Source organism: Otolemur garnettii, unplaced genomic scaffold (genome assembly GCF_000181295.1).
Source record: "Otolemur garnettii isolate 467f Iridium unplaced genomic scaffold, OtoGar3 scaffold00004, whole genome shotgun sequence".
Classification (NCBI taxonomy): domain Eukaryota; kingdom Metazoa; phylum Chordata; class Mammalia; order Primates; family Galagidae; genus Otolemur; species Otolemur garnettii.
Genome location: NW_003852399.1, coordinates 10,105,520 through 10,125,691, shown reverse-complemented (window position 1 = coordinate 10,125,691; position 20,172 = coordinate 10,105,520). Strand labels below are relative to the sequence as shown.

The 20,172-nt window shown below is 40.2% G+C and overlaps 1 protein-coding gene across 4 annotated transcripts in view; it reads right to left on the bottom strand.

Moving 5' to 3' along the window:
- ENPP2 (ectonucleotide pyrophosphatase/phosphodiesterase 2) overlaps positions 1-20,172 on the bottom strand; it is a 109,155-nt gene that overhangs the window by 23,909 nt on the left and 65,074 nt on the right. For 2 of the 4 annotated variants that reach the window (XM_012810391.2, XM_012810396.2), the window contains exons 10-18: positions 19,555-19,620; positions 18,839-18,911; positions 12,109-12,217; positions 8,922-9,047; positions 5,402-5,433; positions 4,559-4,686; positions 2,572-2,659; positions 2,324-2,411; positions 1,025-1,209 (exon numbers count right to left, since the gene is read on the bottom strand). In XM_012810391.2, coding sequence (XP_012665845.2) covers positions 1,025-1,209; positions 2,324-2,411; positions 2,572-2,659; positions 4,559-4,686; positions 5,402-5,433; positions 8,922-9,047; positions 12,109-12,217; positions 18,839-18,911; positions 19,555-19,620 — 895 coding nt within the window. The remainder of the gene's footprint in view (positions 1-1,024; positions 1,210-2,323; positions 2,412-2,571; positions 2,660-4,558; positions 4,687-5,401; positions 5,434-8,921; positions 9,048-12,108; positions 12,218-18,838; positions 18,912-19,554; positions 19,621-20,172) is intronic. The other 2 variants (XM_023517202.1, XM_023517204.1) reach the window with 1 other exon arrangement.

Below are 20,172 nucleotides of genomic sequence, written 5' to 3'. Positions count from 1 at the left end.
CTCCCCAACTGTGTCTCCTAGACCCCTGGGAATTCTGGAAAGTAAAAAATTACAGAGGGAGGAGATAAGATAGTAGGAGAATGATGTGTCTGAAGCCTAATGGAAAAATCACACATTTACCCCAAATAAAACCGTATGTGCAAAACTATTGATAATGCTGGCTAATTCCTGCCATTAGAAACACTGACTGGCAACTATAAAGGTATTCAATCCATACAAAATTTGATATGTAAATTATTGCTTACTACTTGAAGTTTGATATTCAAAATCTGTCCAACATGATATGCAGGACCACCACCATATTCATGTCTCTACCCTGCTCTGTGTCCTTGGAGACTGAACTTTAAGGACCACATCAAAGACTAAACTTGCCCTGTGGCTTCCTAGTAGGTTCTACTAAAGAAAGACACCTATAAGGAAATAGAGGGGAGAGGGGAAGGATCTCCCCCCCTCACTCTCTCCCTCCTGGGTTGCTGTGTAGCAGCTGTATCTACTAAACACAAGAGTCCCTTCCTCCTCGGTTCTCTATGCTCTGGGAACTTATTCCATTCCCTCGCTCTTCTGACCTTAGAGGGTTCCTGCTAACCCCAGGGAACTTCATTATTCCCCGTTGACTTCCAACCACCCTTCCCAGCCTTTTAAATAGTTTTCTAAACATTACTGGAACAATTTCTTTAAACTCTCATTCTAAATCTCTTCTGCACGGCCCACCTGTTTCTACTGGTTGAAAGAAACAAAAAGTTTGCCTGGGAAGCAAGACTCTGCAGAATAGCATCACAGATTCTATCTTTAGCCTCTCGTTCTCTACACCTGAGCTATCCAAGATGATAACCACAAGCCACATATAGCTCTTTACATTTAAGGTAACTACATTAAAATGTTAATACCCCAGTCACAACAGCCAGTGGCTACCAGGTTAGATGTACAGCAACAGACCATTTCCATCATCAAGGGAAGTTCTATCACACAGTGCTGTTACACACCCACTAAGGTCCTCCACAATAAACGTAAAGATTATTTCTACCTTTGGCTCTACCTTATCATCACAGGTACAGCCCAGGTCAAAATCAGACTGAAGGTACATGATCCCGGGATAATTGGGTCTGGCTACTTCCTCTGGCATAGTTGGCCTGAAGGTATTAGTACGCAGGAGATGATTCAAACTTCCATGGGTCCCATTATTAGGAGCTGGCTTCAATCCCAGGAGATCTAATGAAAACAAAGAAAAAGTGGCAGGTGTGTTTTAAATGTTTGTTGATGAGATATGGTAAGAATCAAAAGCTTTTGCCTTCAAGGGTCTGAAAATTCTGAACACAAATCAGGGTTGAATAAAACCAAATTTTGCTGGCAGGCACTCACTTCCTACCTCCTGAACTATTCTGGCCTGACCATGTCTTGCCACAGCTTTCTGAAATAGCCATGTTCGTTGCTTCACCATGAATAGAGAGAAAGATTCTCAGAAAGAAAGAGCAAAGGAACAGAGCCCAAGTTAGCTATTGCCTATGTCTATGACAGTGATAACCCAAGGACTATCAGTGTCAGTATCACCATCTTCCTCCATTTCTCTGAGACTTCTTAATCCCAGATTTTGAAATGAGACTTATAATCATGGAATAACCACGTCTGCCCTCTAAGGCACTCCACAGAAGTGTGGGGACAAGAGGAGGCTTTGGCCGTGTGCCCTGAAGCGCCACTGTGAGATGAACAGGCTGATTTCATAGCAAATGAGTGGTTGCCAAGTGGGCACACAGTGCCTTGCCTAAGCTGAGAGGCAGAACAGGGGAGAGCTAACAGCCAAGATGGCAAAAGAACCCAGGAGACCCGACTTACAGACTCCCCCTCTAACCACCAGACTGGCACTCCCTTACTAAATAGGAAAAGTTGTCCTCATTCAGTAACTAAGAAGCTCAAAGAAGAAAAATAATTAGGTGCACATAAATAGCTGGCCAGGATGCAAGCTGGCAAAATTTTAACTGGGCTACGATGCAAGAGATGGAGGTGGGAGAGGGCTCTGTGCGGAACCCTTGCTCCACCAGGTCTCTGACCAATGGTGTCAAACTCTAATGCTATATTGGATCAGCCAGAAGCTGCCAACGGCAACATAAGAAAAGTCCCCACTAGCCAAGTGTTGAAGGGAGACAAAGACGCCTTAGAAGGGGATGATATTCTGTCTTTGGAACCAATGGACAAGTTACGACATTTTTCTTTTGGGGAGAGGAGGTGGTTCCCAAAGAGAGACACCTCATTTCTTTCTCTGACATTGAAGAAGTTCATCTATTAAATAAACATTGTTTCACTGGTTTTGTTTACATAAGTGACTTACCACACATAACATTGTAAAGTTCAATGTTTTCAAATGGAGGTACTTTTGTCTTGTACTTAAATGTTGGGCCATAACCTACAAAAACAGTCTTCCAAAAGGAAAGAAAACAAACAAAAGCAATTAAGCGTTGTTTGGTAGCACCCCTTCCTCTATTCACAAATACTGTGCAACTTCACACACACCACCACTCCCAGTCCTTTCTAAGAATCACTGAAACACAATTTTGAGTCCCTGATTCACACTCATACCTGCATGCTGTTGACCTTGTTATCAAATCCATGGTCTCCCTGGAAGAAACATTTTCCTGATGGTTTCTTGTAAACATCCAAAGGTTTCCTACATTGAAACGATCTTATGGTCAGTCAGCATTTCTCAGAAAATCACTCTGATAAAATGCTAATTTCAGGGTACAAAGAATCTCTAAGACAGGGCTTTCGAAAGCTTGTCTCTGATTGCATCATTCCTATGCTGATGAAAAGATGATTCTGTTCATTTCTCCAAGTGCCTTTGCTTTGTCAATCATGCCAGGATAAATAGGGGTCTGTGAACCAAGGTCATGGTGGCCTCCTCAAACCCATACAAGTGCCCTACAGAGCAGGGCACTTGTCACAGGCAACATGCTGCCTGTGATCTTCACTAGCTCTGCCCCTGTGAGTGCCACGCATATCTAGTTCACTTCCATAGACCCCTCCCTAGGCACTTTTAGAATGTTTTGAATCATCAATGAGTGGAGATCTCCATTCTGTAAAAATGTTTGCATGCACATTTACCCATCATTATAATAGAACGAAAGTGCAATTGAGCAGTCAAGAGTACTGATGATCTGCCTAACAAAAGCCTGGCCTCACCTAGAGGAGACTTCTATTTAGAAACAGAAAATGGAAACATTGCTGTCTAGACATTAAGACCATTTGATCTTTCCTTTTCTGACAAGAAAGTATCTTTGCATAAGCTTCATGTAGTCCTGGGCGGGGGGACCTTTCATGTTTGTTTAATGCAAATATTTCTTAAGTATTTACAAGGTATACATAGCACTGAAGTAACATGCTTGAGGAGAACAAAGAAATCTCACACAGGGGTCTTCACTCTTAGAAAAAGTACCTAGGGCTTGGGATAGTAAGACATGTGCATACAATACCTCAGAAATACAAGAGTTAAATTCAAAAGGTTTACTGCTAATCATCATGCCTGGTTTTGGTCTATACTAATTTGCTCAGCTGTCTTCATCTTTCACTTAACTTCTACTCAATTCCCCTGTTTTCCTCTTATGAACCTGCCAACTCTGCCAAGCTGCCCCATAATGAAGGTGCTGTAGGAAACAGACGCCAGCAATCAGTCGCATCCTGTAACTTTTCCATGAGGATTCCCCATATCCATTCTAAATGATCCCAATAATTTGTTCTTCCTTCATCTCTCTTCACCATCCCACATATTTTACTCTAACCATCCACTTATAAATTCACAGCATAATATGTACATAGTTTTCAAGTGTTCCATATGGATACACGCTCCTAGGGTACCAACTCTGGGGATTTCCTTGCCTTTAGTTAGAGTGCATGGAATAGTCGTTCAGTTATTGCTACAGACTGATTTGCAAAACTTGTCTTAAGTAGAAAGTTGCAGAAAGAGAGAGTAGGAAAGGGCTGCTTCCAGGTCTGTGTGAAAATGAATAAACCTTCAATAATTAACTCTGTGGAAGTGGGTCAAGCCTTCAAACACGTCCTACATGGCATTAAAAAGCACAGGATAGTCTCTCCAAGAGTCCTTTGTACTTGGAAAAAAGGCAAGCCCTGGAAATATTTAAAGTGATATAAAACATGTCCTCAATAACAGAAGCTTTCAGATGAACATTATCTGAAGTCCAGTAAACACTGCTACAGGTGAAGTCATCAACTGAGACTGAATTAGCCCCACATGCTAGGGCAAGTTTCCAGTTATACTTTCAATTTACTCAAGTAATAAGAATAGAGGTCAGACTATAACTCAATAAATAAAAGTGATGCACACACACAGAGGCACTGAGAGACTACAAAGAGACATTGAGATTTGAAGACCCAGAACATAAAGACATATTGTCTCAGCACTAATTGTTTATCTAGCCCACAAAATCTTTGGAAATAGCAAGATTTCCAACCGAGATTTCTTTTAAAGATAACTAAGGACCTTAAAACATTTCCAGTTGCCAAAGAACTGGGTGTGAAGATGAGACACAGGGACAGTCCACCTTCTAGTTACCTTGCAACATGCCACCTGCGGTCCACCAATAAATGGATATCCTCAATTCTTCTGTTGTTGGCATAGTGCAAACGCTTGGGAAGGTGCTGTTTCATGTAAGGTTTAAAGTGCTGATCTGCTTTCTTACACTGAAATACAAACGGAAATCAAGCCTTGAGAACGCCTTGACAAAAAGTCTTAGATAGTCTATCTCTAGTTAAGCTGGAGGAGGTTTGGAGGCAAGCAAAAGGTTTGTTAGTGAATACACAGAATCTGTTGCTCCTATCAAACACATGCTTCAAACAATTAGGTTTGGAGGGGATTAGATTAACTTTAGAGCCCATAGGGCAGGCTATCAGAGGAGAGTTAGGAATTTTAAGATGCATTCCTAACTTGTGAGACCGTTGCTGAGAGCAATTCAAACTCCAAGGACTTTCCCAACTGCTTCAAGTCAAGGGTGGGGGTGGGAAGGTGGCAGCACGCACCTCAGACCTATCTGCTAACACGTGCATGTGCTGGTCTCTACCCTGCATCCCAGAATAACGGAACAAGGCAGGGTAGGCAGATTTGGTTCAGAGAAAGTAAAAGATTTGTTTAATCATGGATGAATACTTTTCAGTTCTAATGGAAGGATCAAATATTTTCAGTTTGTATCATTGCCAAGACCATTAGGGAGCCTGCAGCTGACCACAGGCCAAAAGTTTTGAAAGCTCTTAAGGAAACAAATATACAGGATGGCAGGGCAGTGAGGGAAACGTTCCTCCCGCCCCACGGGGGAGGCAAACACAGGCGGTGAGCCTGGAGAAGCTGCTCCGGGGCCAGAGGCCTGCTGGGGGCAGAGGCCTGGTGACTTGAAACACTTACCGTGAGATTAGCAATAATGGCTTTAGGGTCATCTGTTCAAAGAGAGATGGAGAAAGATTTCAAAAGAGAGAACAATAATCACTGAGAGAAATCATTTTTTGCAGCAAAATATTCAAGTCTATCTTCCCCCACCCCCCAGAAGGACTATCATGTACTATTTTGTATTGGTATTTAACATTTCAATAATGGAAATGCAATTAAACAGCTGGCACAAATCCTGTAGTAAACTTCCCTACTAGATCCTATTCTCCTCTCCTGAAGGGAATTTTTCCTTCCATAGCACCAGGATACTGCCAGGTAAACTGCCTCCTCAAGTTCCTCCAAATGGTTCCTTTGGAGACTTAGTTTATTTGCAATCTAACCTCAGGAGCTAAACTGGGCATTTGGGGCTTTTAATGTAACTTCCTATTTATCTGCAGATCTTTGAAACAGGTCATCACCCACTTTAAGATGAATCTTCTAATCCACTGAGTTATTTTCTTAAACGGAGTTCTGTTTCCTTAGTAATATCATGGGTCTAATTATACAGGAACCCAAGTAGTCCCCTCCAGCCGTAAACACGTACGTGTATGGACCTCCTTTATTTTCATGAGCAGCATTAAAGGATATTTTAGTCAATACTCTGAACTAGCTAAAAGCAAAACTATGTAAATGATGGCTGTGCATAAACTGTGGACAGGATTACATTATCTAAAGTCCCCTTTTAGGGAAGTGGAGGGGAGAAGGAAGAGATTGTAGGTTGTTTGGATTTTGTTTTGTTTTCAAAAAATTTGCTTAAGCATGTCATTACAGGATCGGTAGAAAGGAAAGCAGCATTCGGAAGAGATACCATCTGTCAGGACCCAGTCCTTCCTGGAATCTGAACGCCAGTGGAAAAGGTCTTATTAATACCATTCGCAGCTGTGCCCCCAGGGCCTGGGGCATAAGAGGCACTCAGTACACATTTGTTCATATTAATAAATATATCTGTTCATACTTTTTTAAAAAATGCATGAATAAGATTGCCTTTTGGGGTATAAATATACACACACCTAAGACTTTTTTTCAGAATCTTAGTTTTAAACCTTGCACTCCAAAGCTAAAACTGGGATTCCACTGGGCTTAAATTTCAATTGCATCTTTTACTAGACAGCAAATAAGTAATAATGGCAGCAGTAATGATCAATCCAGAATGACTCCATATCATGCCCCCGGCTCTCTGTAAGAGTTCTGAGGGTGCTCTGTGATTCACAACAAGCGTGGGAGGTAAATGCCATGAGAATCCCCACCAAGAAGGTAGAGGAGCTGGCACGCTGGGGCCAAGCAGACAGACTGAGCGAGTCCTGTTTTAAGCGTCTATAGTCTGTGCCCTCATAAACCATAGTCCTCCAAGGGACAAAACAGAGTAACTTCATGTTCTTTGATAACAAAGGGAAGTAAACAGCATGCCCTCAGATGAATTCCTCGGGATTACTAAAAACTAGCAAATGCTGGAGTAGTCAGTCCATTCATGCTAACAGTCCAACTTGGTGTGAGGAAAGGGTGTGGTTCTGAGTCAGCAAATCTGGGTTCAAATCCCACCTCTGCCACTTAGTGGCATCCTCCCATGCCAGTTCCTTCACCCCTCTCTGCGCCTTGATTTTTACTGTCTACAAAGCCGATAGTAATACTTATCACACAAGGCTGTGAAAAGCATTAAATAAGATTTGTGTGTGCATGTGCGTGTATAATTGAAATAGTGATGTGACAATGACATTGTCAGGACAGCTACCATTTGTATAGCTTTGACTATACGCTAAACATGGACCTAAGTTATATCTACACCATCTCTCATTTGGTTTTCCCAACAATCCTTATTTTACAGATGAAGAAGCTGAAACACAAAATGTTGGACAAGTAGCTCATGCAGCATCACACAGTACCTGGCTGGCGCAGCCGGGATGCCTGTGCCCTTTACCACCCGCTGTACTGTCCCTCACAAAATGAAATCACATTGCAAAGATTTTATAAAGTGCAAACGTTTCATTATTTATTATTGGTAGTTCTTATTGCATGGGCCTCCAAGGAAGTTTTTCTTCCCCCTAAAAGTACGCCCCTATTGCATTTACTGATGTCATAAATACCTTTCGAAACAGACAGAATCTTTCTTTTTTTTTTTGAGACAGAGCCTCAAGCTATCCCCCTGGGTAGAGTGCTGTGGCATCACAGCAGTTCACAGCAACCTCCAACTCCTGGGCTCAAGCGAGTCTCCTGCCTTAGCCTCCCAAGTAGCTGGGACCACAGGCACCTGCCACAATGCCCGGCCATTTTTTGGCTGCAGCCGTCATTGTTGTTTGGCAGGCCCAGGCTGGATTCGAACCCGCCACCTTAGGTGTATGTGGCTGGCACCTTAGCTGCTTGAGCCACAGGCACCAAGCCGACAGAATCTTTCTTACACACAGCTCTAAAATGCAAACACTGCATGTGAAAGGTGCCCCAGTGACAGCATCCAGTCTATGCTGAGGGCCAGCGAATCTCAAGTAGGCAGAGAGGGCACCGAGAGGGCTCCTCGGAGAGCACCGAGGAGAGTATGGAAAGGCAGAGAGGACAGAAAGGCCTAGAAGATGAGAATAGCACAGAGGATGGATGGGAAAGCCACAGAGAAGAAAAGGCAGCAACACCCATATTCTGTTTATTTCATAACGTTGCCTGGAGCTGACCTTGGAAGAGTTCCCATTTGTGTTGACTCAGGAACATACTTTGGGAAAAACTTAATTTTCCAAAGCTTTGAGGTTAGTGTCAATGGTTTCTTATTCCCAGAACGTCTTTTTTTAATTGCACCATGTCCCCAATCAAACTATGGACTTCTCAAAAGCTAGGTGGGTACCACCCAAGATTCTTGGTCTACAAATTAAAATTCTTATCAATAGCATCTCATAACCTGAACAGGCAAAACATTAAGTAACAAGATTATGCCTATTATTTTATTTCTAATCTTTCAGAACAGCTGCCACTTCCCAGGGTTTAATATCTTTTCTACCGGGTTCTACTGGTCACTTTTAGGAGAGAAAAGAACTTTCTTCCACAAGGACCCTGGGAACCTTCAGGGTCCAAATGTGGTTCTACCAGCCTTGTCATAGACCCTCTAGTTTCAGCTACAGGGCTGGCCTGAACTTCTTGTTGAAAAATTCTTCTCTTATAAACAGATGTTCATGGCTATAAACATGCTTCAAATTAAGTGCAATTTCCACAAGATTAAAAACAAGAGCAAATATTTATATAATGCTATTATGTGCCAGGATCTACTCTGAGTAATATAGATAGATTAATTTCCACACCAGCCCTATGAGACAGCTACTGTCATTTAGCATCTCCATTTCTTTCAGGCAAAAAACCCCCTGAGGCTTAGCATTTAAAATTTAAATAACTTATTTAAAGCCACTCACTTAAGTGGTAGCAGACCTAGAATTTTTACCCAAATATTTCAGCTTTAGAAAATAGGCCCTTACCTGTTCCATTGTATTACCACTTCAATAACTTAGTATTTTAAGGATCAACTTACATTTAGCGTTATTGCTAAATTTGGATCGAATTCTTCCTAGAGTTCCAGGCACTAAAGTAATATCATCCACGTTAGTCAAGTAATTGCTTAAGAACTCAGTTCTATCACATGTGACATCTTCCATTCCTAGGGGAAGGGGAAAAATATTCATGTTTGCATTATTAAATATGAAATTAAAATATATTATTTTAACAGGCATTATCAAAATTAAAATCTTAACACAGATGCTAAAGATAACAGCAAGACATCTCTTTAGTTTTTAATGATTTAGTGGAGGAAGGGCCTCAATAGCCAATGCAATCTTAACCAAAAAGAAAAACCGGGAACCATCACATTACCAGACTTCAAATTATACTACAAGGCTATAGTAATCAAAATACCACGGTACTAGTATAAAAGCAGAGACATACAACAGTAGAACAGAATAGAGAACCCAAAAGGAAAACCATCTACCTACAACCAACTGATCTTTGACAACACCATATACCGGAGAAAGGAAGTCCTTCCTATTTAATAAATGGTGGTGGAAAACTGCATAGCCACGTGCAGAAGAAGGAAACAGAGCCCTATCTCTTATTATATGTAAAAATTAAGTGAAGATGAATAAAAGACACAAATGTAAGGCATGAAACCATAAAATTTTAGAAGAAAACATAAGAAGAACTCCTCTAGGCAATAGGAGGAATGCTAACTTGTGTGATTTTTAAAGTTAAGTTGAAATTATTTTATGCTTCTTTATATATAATCTTTTTGCTAGATTATTTTGCTATAATCTTTTCAGCTATATCATCTTGCAAGCACTAGAAGGTTGAAAATGTATCATCTCAATTATCATTTTAAGTCATTTGGCCAGAACAGTAAGGAAGACAAAGAAAGTAATTATGATTTAAAATATATATACATTTATACAATATTTATGAAAAAGTGTATTCATTTCGAAGAAATACAAATCCTTGATTGCTTCAAACTCTTCCCAACTGGGGATCGTATAAGTAAGTGAAATATACAGTTCTTTGTCTCTTTTACAAAATGTCATTTTCGAGCTCTCTAATGTATCTCCTGTCTTAGGCACATAATCACCAGTCCTCACTCTGTCTCCACTGGTGGCCTTGGATGTTTCTGATAAAGCAATACTGGCAACAAGAGATGAGAAAGAAAATGTCAGTTTCAATGACCACCCAAACTGAAAAACAACACTGAAAACAAGTTGTAAACAATGTAATTAGTCAGAACCGAAAGCTAGCAACTGGGACACAGCAACATCTAGGTAGACAGTATTTTTTTTCAACTAGCAAATATTCTTCCCCTACCCTAAGATTTGTTTCCTTTTCCCATCAAGTAAAAAATTTTGATCAATATTTAAGCATGTTTTTAAAAAATTCAAACCTTAGAATCACAGACAATGGAGGTTAGTAGCGAATTTATGAGATGACATGGAACTATGAAGGTTTAGTATACTGCTTTGCACAATCTAGTATACAAATATTCTCTTAAGAGGGAACTTAAGTGGTCCTGTAATGCAGTGGTCCCCAACCTTTTTGGCACCAGGGACCAGGTTCACGGAAGATAATTTTTCCAGTAAGGGGCTGGGGAGCAGCTATAAATACAGATGAAGCTTCATTCACTAGCCAGCCTGCCTATAACTATCCTGCGGCGTTGCCTGGTTCCTAACCAGGCCATGGCCCAGGGGACGGGACCACAGCTGTAAAGGATGCCCTAAGGTTTTGGAATAAAGAAATGGAACCCATAGTGACTCAGTTCTGGTAAAATTCAAATTATCACCTCCTAGGATTCCAGATGCAGATCATTTCCCCCACCCCATTTCTTCATACAAATTGGAACGAAAAGAGAGAAAACATAACCCAACATAGCACAAGGGTTACACATCCTGCCTTTTAACATTTAAACCCTTCAGAAGAAAAAGAAAAGCAATAAACAGCTATTATCTTCTAGAACAATATTAGCCCAGTAAGGGAAAGTCTCCAGATACATACTAATGGAAGATTATAAGGATCTTATGAGGATGCTGAGACTTGCAGAGGCCCCATGAGGTGCATGGGGTCATAGCACTTAAGTGGCACAGTGCAATTTGAACTCCAGCAGGCAAGTAAATGTTTTTGATGCCTCTGGGCAAAATGCAATTGAAACAGCTTTGACACATATTCCAAATCCTCTGTCCTGTCTGAGGACAAGGGCACCTTTCCTCAATGCTATCAGAAATATTATCCTATTAACAAAGGAAAAATAAACCTTCATCATGCTCTCCAACAAAGATAACACTAACACAGTGATGTCTCTTCAGCTCTCCATCAAGCCATGCTCAAGGAACAGGAGAGGGTTACATTTAGTCCACTTAGAGAAGAAAGTCCCTAGAGCTTTTCCCACTAGTTTCTCACAGATCTTCTAGAACATTCTAGAAAAATCTTCAGGCCCAAAACAGAGCTTTGACTAGGGAGTTCTGTCTCCTATTCTTAACAGAACTGCCCAAGAGAAAACCAATTTTCATATTTCAAACTCTACTAGAAAGGAACCTCCCCAAATTCCGAAGTCACTATTTCAAATTGATAGCTCTTGAATGCAGAATGCGCTGCCTGGGACTTCATACGTTTCCAAACCACCCCTCTCTTCCATCACCCAGTTCTGTAACCATTAACATTTATGATGCCCTCAATCACCTCAAAGAGATAATCATGAATTATTCTACTTTATAAAGTGATTTAGAAAAACACTTCCTAAACTGCTTCTTCCTCTCTTTAACAGTCTGTATTTGCTATATTGCAGCAGGGTCCTCTGGATTTGCCCTTGAATTCCCTCTGTGAATTCAGGGAAGCCATTTATTTGACTTATCCACCTAAATTCCATGGTCTTCTTTTGAGGATGTGGCAAAGAAGGGGGATTATCACCTGATATGTCACATTCACAGAAGAAGCTATTAATGTAGAAAAGCCTTTCCCACAAAGGACAGAAGGATATAGGAAGTTTCTGCTTTTGATCTAAATGAACCCAGCATCCTCTCAGGCCACCACACACTTTTGAATCATGGCCTGATTTGGGCCCCAGCTTAAAGATGATGGATGTGTGTTAGGAATAAGGATGTTAAGAATAGAATCTTGGATTCTGAGAACAAGGACTCCTTTTCTGAACGCCATCAGAAACATCCTAGTAAAAAGGACAAATAAACCTTTACCGTGGTCTCCAACAAAGATGACGTTGACACACCGATGCAGCTTCAGTTGTTTCAGTCCATCCATTAATTGTCCCACGGTTTTGTCAATTTCCCTCAGGGGATTTGTCATCTGCAAAAAAGGAGCAAGTTAGCCCTTGCAGAGCAATCCCTCCCCTTTTAGTTTCTCATACATCTTCTATGCCTAAAACGTTTTGGAGAGAAAATGTCAGGCCCAGAGGCAGAGCTTTGTCTGGGGCTATTTGCCTGCCAATCTTAATGGAAATCTGGCCTAAGCATTTTATATTTTTTTATTCTTTCAAGAGAATTGAGACCTCCCTTTATGCAATCCCTTTAAAGATTCTTTGATAGAAATAAAAAAGATATTATTAAAGGGAAGTCATTCTTTAAGAGATATAATGGCCTTTCTAAAATGCAACAAGATCCTTTAAATACAAGAGTTGCGAGAGTGAGCAGAAAGTCAGATGGACAGTTCCCTAAGTGAAATCATATGAGGTTTTGAGCTATGGCAAGAAGATAAAGACTAAGGGAATCAAAAAGCAGTTCTGAGATTAAAATCATAACCATCCACTGGATAACAGAATATCATTTACAAGAGAGTTTCATCTCATTCCAAATAAGTTAACTATCAATTTTTGAAAGAATAGATTCTTAGAATCCATTCTAAGAAACAAGATATTACCTTTCACTTTAGTTCCTTTTAAGCTGATTTTGAGGGAAATAAGAAATCTACAAGAGTCCTAACTTAAACAGACATGAACCTCTGAGCTTTTTCTAGAAGGTTGCTTAGTTAGTCCAGCAAAATAGGCAAATGCAGTTCTCCAAAGAACATTTCCAGAGCCTACGAAACACACTCTGTCTCTCATTTTCTTGCTTCAGTTGGAAGTTTCTAACAACACGAAAGCCTTTCCCACTCTATCTCAACTTTGTGCAATGGAAAGATTTTAAGAAACTTCTCATCAGACGAAGAATGGAAAGATACAGGAAATATCTTCAGATGGATGTTACGCCTTAGCTAACAATCACGTACATACACCCAAGTTGGCCAAGATAAGCACAGAAGGGATCTTGAATATCATTTTCACTCAGACACATTATATCATCTTCTGTTAGCATCTTCTCAGGTGAATCAAGACCTTTCCTCCCATCATCTCGTCAGTGAAATCAGGTGTAAACTTTTTTTTCCCTCATGGTAGGATTCAGTATCTTAAATCCTATAAGTAAGTCACAATTGAAAATTTCACAAAGAAATGTGCAGTATACTCTGAAGAGACTAAAAGATATAGAACTGGGTGGTGTTTGCTTCTGAGAAAAACACTCTGTCCTCTAAGATATTTGTCTAGACAAAAAAAAAATAGCAAATGCATAGCATATGCTGATCCTCGGCAATGACTTACTTTCCTTTCTTTGGCAGGTAACTCAGGTAAAATCCAGAAGCTACTCCTTATTGAGCAGTTTAGACAATCAGAAATAAGATACTGTCTCGGTGTATTTGGAGGTTTGGGCAAAAGTAACAAATCACAGGGGCTTCTGAATGTACTGGAAAGAGCAGCTATTATTCACATCACTATGAGACAAACACAAGTCCATCTGCCCATTGTTTTCTCTCTCTATCTCAGCTTTTCCCTTATTTATAATCTAGGGCCTTTTTTGATCTCTGAAGGTACAGATCACTAATCTAAGCCAACTTTCTATTGGGTTCTAATCTCCATTGTCTTTGAGAATTCCCCGTTTTACCTTGAGGGGTTGCCCTCAAGAACCAGAGGCATGAACTGTTGTGACTAATTCTGTGAATATGTACAAACAAAAGCAACGGCCTTCTAACTGTTACTTAAAGCTAAATGTTAATACTCGTTTTAGGGCAATTAATGTTTAAAAAAGTAAAAGGCTGCTATTTTTTTTTTCTGTCAAGCTGAAGGTTCAGGAAGTCTTCACATCAATATTAACCTCTGAAGTACCAGATTCTTCAAAATTAAGGAGGATGCACCACAGTTTTTCAAAAACGTGTTCAGCTGGTTTTCAAACCAAGGCACTGGAGGAAACCTTCAACTCACACCTTCCCTCCACAAAGCTTTGGAACAATAGAGAAACTTACTTTGTCCTGACGAGTTTCCGCGCCATATTGATCCATCCTAGGTAATTTTCTTCTTCTTTTCTTTGGGGGAGCAACTGGTCTTTCCTGTCTCCTCTTAGGGGCAACTTTCCTCTTAGGTCTCTTTGCCGGAGGAAGAGGTGAGCCATAACTACTCTCCTGTACTGGCGGAGAGAGATGTCTGGACTCAGAAGTCGTCTGCCTCTCTGGGTCAGATAAGAAAGCTTATATTTTCCCGACTGGGGTCAGCAGAGTCTTAGTTAGAAAAACTAAGTCTCCTTAAGTGAGAAAAAATTAGAAAGAAGGATGATTCAGGGAACTCTATAGAGTGAAGCCTCTTAAATTGATCTTGATGCTGTTGACACAGCCTCTTCGCTGAGAACAAGAATACAATTTAAGAGAATTCTTTTGGCTGTGGAGTCTGGGTGTGGATACATCTGAAGGTGACAAGCTCAGCATTCCATAACGCCTACATTAGGGCAAGACTGGTCCTTGGTTACGAAAAGGTATCCACTGGTAAAGTACTAGCTTAGAACTAAACAAAACACTAGTCACTTAGTCATGTCAAGATGACAGTGAGGTTCATGAAAGTGTTTCCAGTCTAGAATCTGGTGAGTGTCTGGTCATACCACCAAATACACCAAAGCAACTGTCACCTTCACGAACAAGGATCAGGCAAAAAAATGTAAAAATCAAGGGTGGAATAAAACAAATTATAAGCAATTCTCGTTAGTCATAAATCAGGTTATACTTCCACAAATCAGGTCTTTCAGCAGGAGAGAGAACATCTCACTAACCACTGAGGTTTCCAGTATAGAAGAATGCTAAGCCAATTTTTTTAATTAGTTAATATGTAGAACATCATCAAGATCTCTTCATCTTGGTATACTGATCAGGAAAGAGTCTACTCTTACTCTTGTTATCAGAAACCCCCTTTTGTGGAGGGAGCTGCAGTGATATGCATTTCGTTTTGAAAATCCAGAGGTTGATAGACAAAACCGAAGATAACCTTTTGGGATTTCCAAACACTGGAGAGAAACAGGCCCCTGATTTGCTGATGGTGCAAAGGTGAATTAAAGCAGCAAGCCCTGCTGTCTACCTAACTGATTTCTCTCTTCGGTATGACTGTTCCAAGAGCCATTCAGATGCAGGAAGGGGCAGGAGGAAGAACAAGGTTAGTGTATCCAAGAAGGAGGACACCTGCCATGCGATTTCATGGTTTCCAGGGCAAGCTACGGCAAAGGCACTTCTATTTCTGTCTCATCCTGTCTTTCCAGCACAGCCATCAAAAGACACAGCCCCAAAGGCTTTGGTTTTGTTTGTGGGTATTTTTCTCTTTAAATGCTTCTAGTTTTAGGCAAATCTCCATGAGAAGAGCAGCAAAAGGAAAAGAGAGTTTTCCATTTCATGGTCACGGAATACATTCTGCTATAGCACTCAAGTCTGCCCATCAAACGCTCGGCCATTTGCAAGAGATCTCAACATTCCAAAGACTCCAAAGGTGAGCCCTTTTGTTTGCAGCAGGTTAGAGGGGCAGGAGGAGGGTAGGTTTAGTCAAACTGGGTTTTCATCTAGGGATTATACTGCATATTGCATGTATTTCCTTCTTCAAGTGTTAGGAGTAGATGAAAGCTAAGTTTTCACTGACCAGCCATACCTTAGCCTCAATGTAGAAGTTTTAGCCTGAGGTTATTAAGAGAATGGGAGGGAGAAAGGCATATTACCCTGGTTTTCAGAAGGATACTTTGCCATCTGAAGGTAGGGACCAGCCAGCCAAAGCTCTGCCTCTAGGCCCAGAAGAGCAGCCAAACAAGGGGGTCACAGAGAAAGCGTAGACGATCAAAGAGAAAAAGATTGCGCCAATATTCAAAAGCAAGCATATTTTTGAACATTCACCATTACACTATGAAACCAGGATTAATACCCAATGTCTTGAAGCTATTAGTTCAATGTTTGGCATTCTCAATTAACAGCTTTGGAGAATCATCCTGAAAAGAAGTGTCCTCAAGTATTAAGCAATGAAGCATAAATTTCATTCATTTATGTATTATGCACACAAATTTAGGGCCACCCTGTATCTAAGTATATATAGAATGTAAAGGTGTATACACCAATCTGGAAATATCTCATCTTTAGTATTAAAGGTACACTTTAAGTCATCCAATTAAGAGTGTTTACCCAGCATAGATATCACAATACCCCAGTTGCAAGAAGGGGTAATACTAAAAAGAACATATCAATTCTTATTTCAAAAGTACCATAAGTAAAATCTCTGTGTATATATTTATACAATTGTATACAATATATACAATCTTAGGCAAAGAAAAGTCATTATCGTAAATTAAATTATCTCATGTCATGCTTCATTTATTCATTGCTCAAGATTTTTGAAAAAACTTGTTTTTCACTTGAAACCCATATACATACACTTTCAAGGAGGTAACTGTAATTATGAGTGTTAGAAAACCAAAGATGTTTGTGGATGGAGAACATATATGGTTAACCAATTTTATACATACAATTTTATTTGTTCATTTATTTATTTATCTATTTATTAAGATAGAGTCTCATTCTATTGCTCAGGCTAGAGTGCCATGGCAGCAGCCTAGCTCGGAGCCACAGCAATCTCAACTTCTAAGCTCAAGCAGTCCTCCTACCTCAGCCTCCCAAGTAGCTGGGACTACAGGTACCTGCCACAATGCCTGCCACTGACAATTTTTCTATTTTTAGTAGAGATGGGGTCTTACTGTTGCTCAGGCTGGTCTTAGACTCCTGAGCTCAAGCAATCCTCCTGCCTCCACTTCCCCAAATGCTAGGATTGCAGGTATGGGCTACCACACCTGGCCTAAGTCATACAAGATTTAAGGTATGAACGAGTTATACCTCATCTGTATTGTTAAAAGCCAATTTTTGTCAGAAAGAAAATTTTCTATGTGATTTGAATATTAACTGACCACTTTTCTTATCCCCTAAAGGAAGGGTAAATGGTTCCACGGAAAAACTATGGACTAGTAGTTAGAAGTTCTGAGGTTCTATTCTGAAGTTCTCCTCATTCCAGCCAAGCAAAAGTACCAGAATTTTACTTTGAAAAGAATGGCTATACCAATCCCCATTTTGCCTACTCCACAAGGTTTTTTAAGGAACATTATTATCCAAGACAAGACAAACTTTTGGGCACATGGAAACTGCTTAGGTGCCTTGTTTAAACATTTTAATAAAATGTTATTCCTTTTGCTTACTTTAAATTAATCTCAAAGAAGTCATCCTAAAGGTGAAATAGCCATTCTTTCTTTGCTTTGCTTTCCTGAAAAATCTTTAAATAAGATTTGCATTTCATGTATACAGATATTTATCTCATTTTACCATTTGTGTTTCACACTCATGAGACGCTGGTTAAACATCAAAGGCATAGAAAAAGAGCATCGGATTGAGATGACTTCCATGACTTAAGATAAACTAAGAATGGTTTCAAACAGCCATCAGTTTCCAGCACTTAGAAAATCAGCACTGAATTGAGGCCAGATATTCATAAAGACTTACGACTCCTTGGTAGTTACTGTCTGTGTTTAGACATGCTGCCATTGGTTCAAAAATACTTGAACCACCATACATTTACCTGAATCTCCAAGTCATCCTTATGCTGAACACAATGAACTTAATTATAGTCAACAGCATTGCCATAGGCTATTAGAGAATGAAGGCAATTTTCACCAACAAAGAGACTTTAAAATAATTTCTCAGTCCAAATCAAGTTTTATTATATCAATGGAGACCTCACCATCCTATTAGGAAAGGGAGATGGGCAGCATTTAAAATATTAAAAACTATATATCTGCAAATGTCATCATATTTTAAAATGATTTATGCTGAAGTGTTGGGATGATTCCCACCTTGCGTGGAAAATGAACATAACAAAACACAACCATCCCTTCCCCACCATTTGCAGTTTTACTGGGCACTACCTTGCATACAGATCATCTTCCACTATGATGGCTGAGTGTTGGATAAAAATGGGTCCCACTACTCTGCCAACCAGATTAACCCAGCAGTTAAGAATTCATTTCATTTTTTTTGTCTTTTTTTTTTAAACGGGTGACAAATATGTTCACATCCTCGAGAGGAGTGATGGTTTTGCATATATGTATCTATGCCAAAATTTATCAAATAAAAGAGCCCAATATTATCATCTATGTCAGATTGATTGTACCTGCCAAGGTTATTGGAGCCACTTAACTCATCTACCCTTTTGGAAGGCCTGAATCATTTTAAGAGTGCTAAAATACAGTTGCAAGGCTGTAGGTTTCATCTCAAGATTCCCTTCCACTTCCATCCCAATGACAGTGAATGCCAACCCTTTCCTCATAACTGACCCCTACAGGGCTGTAATACAACCCATTTCTGGTCACCACCAAGCTTTGGGTATGTTGGAATATCAAAGCAATCTGAAATGAAGCTCCTGTAAGATAAACAAGCATGTTTAAGATTGTTTTTTAAGTATTTTAGCCTTGTAATTAACTTGATGGTGTGAAAACCATGTAGATACAAATGCTCCCAAAGACTTTTACAGATCCTGAAATAAGGTCAGTAGATGAGGCAGCGCAGGGCCACAGGTTCCTCTCAGGCAGATGACAGGTTACTAACCTCAGGACCAAAAGGGCCATATTTGTGTCCAGAAAAATCAGGTTGTTCAGAATAGAAGGCATAGACCGAAGGCCTACAAGAGAATTGGAAGATTCAGAATCTCCCCCAGCCAACACATAACAAAGAGTATCAAATATCCCCACACATTAAAAAAGACTTCTCTCAAATTTATTTAATCTTTCAACCAGTGTTAGTACACATATTGGCAGGCAAACCATTTTTTTTTTCTATTGCTTCCAGGCCCCCCACCCTCACCTTGGTAACTACATGGTACCATCCTTAGGAATCAAAAGACACAAAAAATATGAACAAGTACTCAGGTCTTTGCTCTTCCAGAAAAGGAAGCTCAGTGGTGATCACAGGCACCACACAATCTGTAGCCAAAAGACAGCTAATTCTTTGTAAGTGGAGAGTCAGTCCCAATGCTTCCGCAATCTCTGCTAGTTTATTTATCAAAGCTAGAAATTCCCTCCAGTTCTGCTGTGGTGGCCAGGATTAGCAGCTATAGTAATCCTAGCAATTAAATGATCCCCAATAACCAAAGTTCAGTATATCCTTCTTAGGAAAGTAACACTTAAGGCTAAGCACCATGAAACTTTTAATACTAACCCTTGGCTGTATTTCTATTTCACCATCTATCTAGTGTTTCACCCGATGCTAAGCTAAGAGGGAAATGCACTGAAGAGAAGAAAGACAGCCAGGAGGGAAACAAATACCTCTCACTGTCTGGCAGGGTGAGCCACTGCAGTATGGTCAATATTCTCCGCTCGTGAGGGATGACACTGTAGGGAAATAACAAGCAAAGCGTGTTGTTAAGTTGCATTTCCGCAAATTCAAATCTGATGAGTGCTCGGTCTTGCACCCAAGCCCAGTTCTGTCTATTGGGCCTAAACACCATCTGTTTTCACTCCATGGTAATAAAAGGCCCTCTTTCAAATTAGCATTTAAACTTCCATTTCCATTTGCAATGTATTACATTGCTCAACCTCTTCCATAGAAGATTAGACTGGAAAGTCTGATTCACAGTCAAAACGAGGAACCTGTCTTGCTGATCAGAAACTCTTCTATGCCCAGAAAGGACCCTGGCTTCAGAATCTTGGCCATTTAGTGGATTGAGCCATTAGCTGTGGTCATAAAGGCAGAAGTACTTAAATCCCCAACCTGTCCCTTGCTGGTGGCATGCCCTATCTTGACGTTTAGGCCTCTTAACCTCTCTCAGTCTCCGTTTATTTATCTGTAAAGTCATAACTGCACAGTGTGGTACAGCATGGTAGTAAGGATGAAATGAAATGACTCAAAGAAAGGTCACATACAGTGCCTAGTACATAGTAAGT